A 10,199-nucleotide genomic window follows, 5' to 3' on the forward strand; every position below is an offset into this window, starting at 1 on the left:
AAACATTGCGTGGACAATTTATGAAGTCCGCAGCAAATAGCTTCGCCACTTTATTTATTTATAACACATTATGTTATAAAATGAAACATCAAACTAACTATAATTAGTTCACCAAACCGTCCAAAGGAATATTATTTATTTTAATTCGTTAATTATTGCGAAATCTTTTAATAACTTAATTAATCGCAATTTTACACCACGAATGAAGCTGAAAAACCGCGAAAACTAACTGTCAACCGAGTAATGATAAGGAAACTCAAATTACAGTAATCAATGTAGCATGCTATCGAATCGATAAGTACAATTAGTTTATTTTCTCAGAATTTACTATCAAACTTTATATAATGAGCCTATTCATAGTAAGCAAGAAATAATAATTTAAAATTTAGCATACATTTTTTTTTAATACTAATTTTATTTTATTAATTTAAAGAAACTATCGATAATTCTCGCCACTTCTAAGCACTAACCTCCCTGTGCTTGCGCGCTCATAATATGCTTATCGATAACTAACAGCTGTCTATAAACATTTCATTCTCCACAGCAAGCGCGTTTACCACACCCCCCAATCTTTACACATAAAACTTTCGGAACAACAATCAACAGCTGGCGTCTTGTTTAAACAATAGCATACATAAACTGTTTACAATTTACAAAGTGTAAGCATAGATAATATATGTATGTACATAGATGTGTAATCAATATTAAGAGACGCAAAGTTATACCCGAAGTCAACTTACCGGCATTGGCACAGTCGCTCAACGGAACTCGTGAAGTGCGCAAGCTAGCTAGCCAGATAAATTGGGAAAACACTACATTACAAATAGCTAACAAGTTTACTGTGTGTAGGCGCTATACGCATATCTACGACCGACCAACTCCGGCAAAGTGTTGCTAGTGGAATTTTCCACGCATACATAAATGATCACTCACTGCGTGCATGCAAACGTCTTGTGTGTATTTAATATCTACAACTCTTGGCCAACATTTGTCCATTCATAGATCACGCTTACAACCAACGCAGACATTTCGAACATTCCAGAATTAGAAAATGTCTCATCGTCGCCAACTATACATAAACGCTACACAGCGACCCATTGAACCTTTTTGTGATTGTGCATTTCCGCAAAGTGTCCTACTGGCCACTTATAAAGGATATATACCGGATTTAGTGAATTGTCGGTGTGGTGAACGTGTTGTGGAAAATAAAAATGAAAATTTAGAAAATACTGTCACCAAGGATTCTAATGTGGAGAAAGCGCCGGAGGAAATAGTGTGTCAACCGAATGGTTTGCAATGGAGTTGGGAACAGAATGAAACAACTGACACCTTAATCAAAGGTGCTGACATCACTTTTCATCCTACCTATAGTCAGGGTACTGCAATTGTGCGCAGTGAACGGCCTCTTAAAACGGGCATGGTGCATTTCTGGGAGATGCGCATCATAACGCCATTAGCTGGCACCGATGTGGTAAGTTTGAGTGCGAATTAATTAGTTGTGTTTTTGTTTGCAAAAGATTTTTTATTATTATTTTTTAATTATTTCTACGGCAGCAAAAAATAAAATGAAATTGTTTGACATTTTCAGCTTGCTCTATAAGCAACATGTTTTTTACTGCAACATAATTGTTATAGTCAACAAATATTTATTGTCATTTTAATAACAAGACATATTTTAATTTAAAGAAATGAGTTCCATTAAATCAATAAAAAAAATGTGGAGGATTATAGCGCGATTATTTAATTGCCTAAGTGGTTTTTAATATTAATATTTAAATATTTTATTAATTCTGATTCTATTTTTAAAATCATAGCCCAAATGGCACACGATTTGCAGCTTAAGTCACAAACTTATCTCTCAGTCCATCATTTAGTAATTTAAAGTAGAACAGTAGGTCAAATTGACAGGCTATTTAATTTTAATATATCACAATCTATTTTCAATTATCAACAAATTTTAAACAAAACGCCTTGAAATACTTTCCTTAACCACAAGTTTGTTTCGTTGAAACTTCTTGAACGCTTTTTTTTATTTTTTTTATTTTTTGTGGACATACATACATGTCACACTACACACTTGCAATTCTTAAAAAATATGTATATTTGTATGATCATGTGTATGTATGCACCTACTATTTCTCAGTTACTTATGCACATTCATGTTTATTATCGAAGTCTTTGTTAAAATTATTCATTTTTATGATTTATTATCGTAAAAAAAACAAACCAAGTTCATACACCTTTATACATACATTGTTTAAAATAATGATACTTTTATATATTATTCATAAATATGTATTCATATATGTATGTACATGGTTTTGTTCATTTTTATATACTCATAATTATTATTAATTTTTTACAATCGTCGTTATGCGGGCACTAATAGAACTTGTGAGCATATTTATGTATGTGTATGCCTGCGTTTATTGTGTCAACTGTCTGCTGGTGATTAAATGCTAAACCGTTATCAATTGAAACAATAATTAATTTTATTTTTTTATTTGTTATTAAAAATATGTTTCATAGATTGTTTATGTTTAAAGTCAAATGCACACACATATAATACATACTTATGTATAATACATATGTACATATCTGTAAGGCCAACAGAGTTCTTTAGCTTTCGTGTTCAAGCTTAAGATGACACCTAATAACCTCATTCAAAGTGCATAATGTCTCCATATGCAGAGACTTATTCTAGCCAAGTTTGCACTGCAACAAATGCAATAGTAAAATTTTGTTGTAGGTGTTTTTGTATCCTGCGTTATCAAATTAGAGTTTTGTTGCTGCACCTAATGCTTACTTCTTTCGTATCTCAATTTAGCGAAATGTACTCAAACATTGCAATAGAAGGGCTAAAAGCATAATTAAAGTAAATGGAAGAAGAGAATAAGTCTAACTTTTGTGACTAATATTTTCACAAAAACAACAACAAATAAATTTGCTCGAATTACAAGCTATTTCAATGGCTATGAAATATTCATATATTGTATGTAGATATGTATAATTCATTTGGAAAAGAGAATAAGTCTAACTTCTATGACTAAAAGTGTTGCAGCAACAACTATTAGTTTAACAATAAACGAGACATTTATGAAAAAATTGAGATATTTATATATGAGATATAGTTTAATTAAATATGTATGTATGTCATGTACGTATTATAGTTTTTCTGATACTCTGCATACAAAAACATATAACACATAAGCTAAGACACTAAAATTGCTTATAAAAGCAAAAAATTACTTTTAATTAAATTGTTATTTTAAGGGTTATATTCATCTTTCTTTTGTGAAGAATTTTTGAAAAGGCGTTGTATTTAATGAATAGATTTAATGTATTTTTAGGAAATTTAATGTAGCTTAGAAATAAGTAATTCATGTTAAAAATATTCCCTTGATTCCGTAGCCGATCTCCAGGAGGACGTTCGAAAAATCAGCGTCCTGGTAGTGAAAAAGATTTTTTTACTTTGTCATAAATCCAAAAATAAAAAAAACTACATAGTCAAAATTTTGATTTTTGGCCAAACGCGAGAAAACTTACACTTAGGAGTGGCATAAAAATCGATATTATTGTCAAAACCATTATTTATTTGAGTAGAATTCCAAGTCGGTCGTTCCAGCCGATTCGGAGAAATCTTTCTGACGGACACTGTCAACAGCGTTTCGAAAAATAATGCGTTTAAAGTTTTAGAACCGATTATACTCAAAAAATTTTTACAAACTCACTCATATCTCCCAAATATTTGCCAGATCGCCTTCAAATTTCATAAGAATATTCTCTATACATATATGTATTTGTAAGAACATACAAAGTATGTATTTATTTTTTTTCGCTCCACTTTGATTTCTATCACAATTCAATCATATGGTTGGTTATTTACCGAAACTTGAGTTTGAAATATTTACAAATGCACTCAAGCATACATTGTTGTTGGCGATTGATTGAAGACAGCCAATTGCTTTTAATTTAAAGAATTGTGACGTATGATTAAATATATTAGACGAAATGTGAAATGTGGTCCTAAAGCCACTATAAAGGTCTGCCAGAACGTCGGCTCCAACAACAACAACTGCGAAGATCGGCTGCATGTGACAATTTATATTTCAATGGTCTAATTTATAAAAATTGTCACAGTTGGAGTTTATTTGAATGTTAATTGAAGAAGAATAACGCAATGGCTTTATATACATTTGTACATGCATATAGAATTTATATATATAATATACTTTGATTGAACACGAAAATATTATGAAATTTAGTGTTGTATATATGTATGTATGTATATATGAAATATATTAGCTGTTGCTTTTTATACACATTTGCCTATTTGTTAGGTTATTAAGAAGATTTCTATATTAATCTTGAATTCCGAAAGTAAAAGTCACTATTTACATACGTAAATACATAATTACATAAATAAATAAATCCGTATGTACTTGCAAACATAACTAAAGTAGTAACAAATCCTCGTTAGTTTGTTAGATTTGTCGATATTATTTGCTTAATATTTGCTAATTAATTGCACTACATATTGTTTCTGCTAACTACGGCGTTAATTCAAGCTTCAGTTAAATTTGCGTCATTACAATAGCTGCCAAGTTTAAGTGTTCTTGTCTTGCATACTAAAGAGGTACATACAAATTTGTGCTACAACGTGCCCAAACTGCTTAAAATGTCAATTTATTTTAAAATTAACTGCTTTTTATATATAAGTAAATGTATGTATGTATGTATCTATTTTTAAATGCTATTTTGGTTTTGGAAAATATTTAGTGCAAGCTTGCAAAAAATACAGTAAATTTGTATTAACATTTATGTTTTTTTTTTTGTAGTCCCGAAAATTTTAATAAAAAATAATTTTAAAAGTCTAATTCCAAGTACCCATTTAAGGGATACATGGATTTTCTCGGGTAAACAACAGCATTTTTTTAATTTTTTTAATTTTTTCTCATATAAAAATTAAATTAAAGTTTTGAGTGACACAAGTTCTCAAGGCTGTGAAAAACACGTTATCCCAAGTACCGGATTGAAAAAACAATCAATATCATAAAATAATCCCACATTTATAATTGAGAGTGAACCAAGTAAAATGTTTTTGAATTTAAATTTTTTTAGTTTTTTAATTTTGGCAAACTTACACATTCAAAAAATTTTCGCAATTTTTCAGTTTTTTATTTGAATATTAAATGAAATTATTAATTTTTAATTTTGATTTTGCTATCAAAAATTGAATTTTTCATGCTTTTTAATTAAAAATTAGCAACGCCGATTTTTAGGTTATGGTATATATGTATATATTTTTTTTTTTTTTTGCAAAAAACACACAACATTGTGAAATTCCCCATATTGGACCAGATAGGCACAAATATTAATATGGTTATACTTATAGAATTAATGTACCATATTTTTAATAAACAGCGTCATAAATATATTTAGATAACTGGGTAAATATAACATTTATAGTTGCATATATGTGTACATATGTCAAGTTTACGTATTGCATTCAATTGCGTTTTGTTTTTTGGAACTTAAAGGCGGTACATTAGATAGAGTAGCATCTTGAGTCGGTATAATTCCCATGGATTTATAATTATTTGCACTTATACTTTACATTATCTTATCAGCAACTGCAACTAATTAGCTCGGATGAAATTTAAAGTATGAAAGATAAAGTATAGGTGCAGACGCGGAGCACTGGCACGTACCAATTCTATTACATACATATGTATATATTTACATATATTATATAGTATACACTATGATTATTCAAATTTTTATTATTTCGCTTACTATTCATTCACAGTAGTTATTTTTTAGAATATTTGTGCATTGTAAGCTTCTGTTTGCCCGCGCAGTGCACACGGGCTGATAAGCCACGCGCTGAACTTGTACAAAAAAGGTCAAAAAAATAGCAAATATATAGAAATTACACGATTTTCCCTAGTTACTAAGCTCACTTATTTTTATAAATGTAAAAAGTAATTATTATATATGTACATACATAGATGTATGTATATACATTCATACATAATAAATGTAAAAAATATGTTTATTGCTGCTTATCTGTAACACACGTTAATTTATGTTCATTAACAAATAAAAATGTATTTATATATGTTTTTGTCTTCTCCTCCATTCCTTCCAGATGTTCGGTATTGGCACCGATAAAGTTGAACTCAATCAATTCCAGTATCATTTCGTTTCGGCGCTCGGCACAAATGCACAATCCTGGGGCTTTTCCTACAATGGCAAAATCCAACATAACGGCGTACAATTGCCGTATGGTCTGAAATTCTCCCAAGGTTGTATTGTGGGCATTTGTCTGGATCGTGCGCGTGGCACATTGGAATTCTATTTGAATCGTCGCTCATTGGGCGTCGCCTATACGAATATACCGTTGGATCCGGAAGTCAAACTCTATGCTATGGTCTGTTCGACAGCCGCCAAGTCAGTGGTGCGTTTAATAAATTCCACCTCGCAAGCGGATTGTCTGCAATTGCGCGCTTTTAAAGCGCTCTCCAAACAGCCAAAAGATTTGCAGTTACTACGTCAGATGCCCGGTTTTCGTGGTATATTGAATGATTATTGGTTCCTAACACCGCCGGTGCGTTACTCACGTCGCAATGCGGCTAGCGAATTGGATATTGCCGATGAGGCGGTGCTATCGAAATCGAGACTGAGCAGAAAGCAGAAATATAAAGGTTCGTTGTCATACAATTTTGATATTATTATTTTTTCGCCAAATATAAGTCCAGATCAGCAATTTCCCAACGACTCCAATGACATGTTTTGTAAAAAAAAACTTTTATAGGGTTATTAACACTTACCGATCCGAACGGGGTTAGATCGCCGAAATAGGGGTTATATTATAGGGTTATCTTTTAGTTTGCTTATTCAAAGTATACATTTGCCACAATTGAGGGATGAGGTCAACCTTTTCAACTGGGAGGATCTGAACTTTATTTTAAAACAAAGAAAACGTTCAACCTCAGCTGCACCGCAGCAATAATACCCTTCCCAGTTGCAATTTTATAATGTAAAAAGGTATAAAGTGATTTGTTTCTTTCTTTCGTTTAATCAGTTTCTTTGGCAGCTATATACTATAGTAGTCCGATCTGAACAGTATTTACACATATTATAGTGTTGCATTGGACAATTATTAACCCCAAATTTCATGAGGATATATGACGTCAAATAAAAAGTGTTCCATACAATACTTGTAACGGTTATCTAGTCCCCGTTTGGGTGGTAACGTTCAGTTAAGTTGTCATCGTGGTCATCCAACGGTAGGCTCATCGAAACAGGTCGGACGAAGGGTGAGGGGTGTCAGATGTGTAGGGTTAACTGGGCATGCGAAGAGGTGGTTAGTGTCATGGCTCGTGCATGCTGAACATATATTTGATATGTGCGGATCGATTCTGGATAAATAGGAGTTTAACCTGCTACAGTACCAACACAAAGCTACGCAAAGGTCACCCTCGATTTTCGCGGCAACTCGAGCTCGTCGTCTGCAAATGCTAATTAATCTAACCTCGTGTGGATACTATAGAGCTCTGATATCAGCAGTTCCAACAAATGAGCAGCTCCTTAAGAAAAAACACTTGTGAATATTTTCAACACGATATCTCAAAAACTGAGCGACTACTTCGCGTATATACAAAGAGACACACAATCAGGGCTAAAACGACTCAGATTGTCACACTAATCATTTATATGTACATATATAGGGTGGGCCATATAAAATTTTAAATTTCGAAGATAGGGCGTAAAAGATTGAGTATAGCGTTTGCTGTAATGGCGACCCATTTCGTAAATTTTAGACTTTTTACTGAATATCTGTCACTTTCCGAATGGTATTTGACATTTCCAATGCCGAAATATAGATAATTCAAATTTGAAACGTTAGATGGCCCACCCTATATATACTTTATGGGATCTCCGACGTTTCCTTCTTGGTGCTACAAACTTAGTGACAAGTTTAATATAGCTTGTTCAGGGTATAAATATTATTGCAAGTAGAAATTTCCGCCGATAGACACTAAGGTCTCCTTAAGCGTATTTTATTGAATTCAGTTCCTGTCAAAAACTGTCACCATAGAAGCTACGGTTAAACACATTTCTTGATATAGCTATTGTTACAGGAATATCTATAAAAGTGCATATATTGTAGATATTGCTAATGTTCTAAGAGTTACTTTAACTTGTGAATATATTACTATAATGGGATAGAGAGTCTGAAAATTAATAACACCTGCTAATTAACTGCATAGCAGACTGCAGAGGCATGGGATCCATGTTTCCAAACAGTGGTCACATTGCCTCACTAGCACCTAGCAGTATATTGGTCTTTATCATTAAGCTGGGGCTAGGTGAGTCTTTGTTATTTAAAAGAGGGCACAATAGACCTAAGGTCGCTATGTAAATACTTTAAATTCCATTTTAATAATTTATTCATTATTTAAACTTTTCTTTTTCTCTTGTTTTACAGATGATGACTTTGACATAGATGATCTCTACTCAAATGCGCACAAAATAGCAATGCGTTGCAGCCCCGAAAAGGATGATGAATTGCATCCGAGCGAATTTTTCGATGAATACTTTCATTTCCTATTTTAAGCGTTCAGTCAAACTGCAGAAGACTAATTTTCGCTAAGAAAAGCAATTAACAAAAACCCAATTGTAAATTTCCGTGTAGCCATTTAAACATTTCCAAAGATTTATGGTTGCGAAATTTGTAGTGCAATTAGTATTTGTAAATTTAATTATAAGCTTTTTACCGCGAAATAACAGTTGTATATTCGTGCTTAAAATTTTCCATTGCCATATTTTTGTAGAATTAATTTGTGTACTAAAATTATGAACAATGTGTTACCATCAAACCGTCACATGGCATTTATTTTATTTAACTTAATGATTTACAACTGTTTACAAGCATTTCTAGTTAGATAAATCCTCCGACTTAATTTAATAACACTTAACTCTTTACGCGCATAGCATTTGAGCCAATTTAATACATTTTAGCATCATACTTTACTGACACTTCTAAGTCACTTTATTACTTTTCTTGGACTCCTTTGTTTTTGTTCGCTGCGTGTTCAATTGATTTATAAACAAAACCGTGCTAAAACACTTGTCGCATTATTTGCGCTTGACTTAAGTACATGTTAAGTAGTTAAGTATGTGTATATATAAGCTTAGTTGTAAAATTGTATATATAGTAACTGCATTTCTGTGAGAGATGCACTAATTGTTTGTATACATATTAACTCTATTGTGAGTTTAATTATCGACTGTGTTCAATAGAAATTTGCTAATCTCAGCTAATGCACAATTAGAACACTAATTTGTTTACTTTAGTTTATTAATTAACGATGTTTTAAGTGCTCCTTATTAATAAATAAATTTATTAAAATAATTTTTATACCCTGTGCACAAGCAAGATTTAAACAATAAATTCTACAAAAATTACTTTTATCACAATGTTACTAAATTTGTTTTTATTCCGGGAAATTTCTTATCATTTTGACTTCTTTATTTTATAAAGAAAGACAAAACAGCTGCAATCGTGAAAATTTTGCAAATTAAATATTTTGCTATGAACAAGTGGGAATTGCTTAATTTTTACATTCACTTAACTTTAGTCAACGCGCTGGGATTAATGAAAGCAAATTTTTCAATTCAATAAGGCCATAATAAATATAAATTACACTATGTAACAAAATCGGCTTTATTTCTGTTCATTGGAGCAAGCCAGATTTGCCAGTTAAGTCATAACCTAAACTCCAAAGTCGAAAATTTTTATTTTGAATTTCGAAATTGAGCATATTGAAATTACTATTAAATATAATATTTAAGTTACAAGAAAAGTAAAAAAAATAGGGATCATCCTCATTTTACTCTTATTTCAATTGTGTTGTACACAAGCTAAGTTGCTAAGCTTATAAGATAGACCATTATAAGAAGGCCCTTCTAACATGTGTTAGAAGTTCCAAAAATCCGATTACGTCAACAATCTTAGCCGACATCATGCTTTAAGGGACCCACCTAGTGTGACAGCCAAAAAAAAAACTATTTTTGGGAATTAAAAAACAAACGACGGTACAGTTAAAACTCGTTGAAGAAAATGCCGCCGTTTGAAAAAAAAAAAATATGGGGCCCTATTCTGTATCTCTATTCGTAAATGTATTCTATTC

General features: G+C 31.7%; 1 protein-coding gene across 1 annotated transcript; it reads left to right on the top strand.

Moving 5' to 3' along the window:
• Positions 1–576: 576 nt before the first annotated feature.
• LOC105224162 (SPRY domain-containing SOCS box protein 3) lies at positions 577–9,488 on the top strand. Its single transcript, XM_011202158.4, has 3 exons — positions 577–1,471; positions 6,152–6,707; positions 8,495–9,488. The coding sequence occupies exons 1-3, from the start codon at positions 1,052–1,054 to the stop codon at positions 8,620–8,622; spliced, it is 1,104 nt and encodes a 367-aa protein (XP_011200460.2). The 5' UTR covers positions 577–1,051; the 3' UTR covers positions 8,623–9,488.
• The last annotated feature ends 711 nt before the right edge of the window (positions 9,489–10,199 follow it).

Source organism: Bactrocera dorsalis, chromosome 5 (genome assembly GCF_023373825.1).
Source record: "Bactrocera dorsalis isolate Fly_Bdor chromosome 5, ASM2337382v1, whole genome shotgun sequence".
NCBI lineage: Eukaryota > Metazoa > Arthropoda > Insecta > Diptera > Tephritidae > Bactrocera > Bactrocera dorsalis.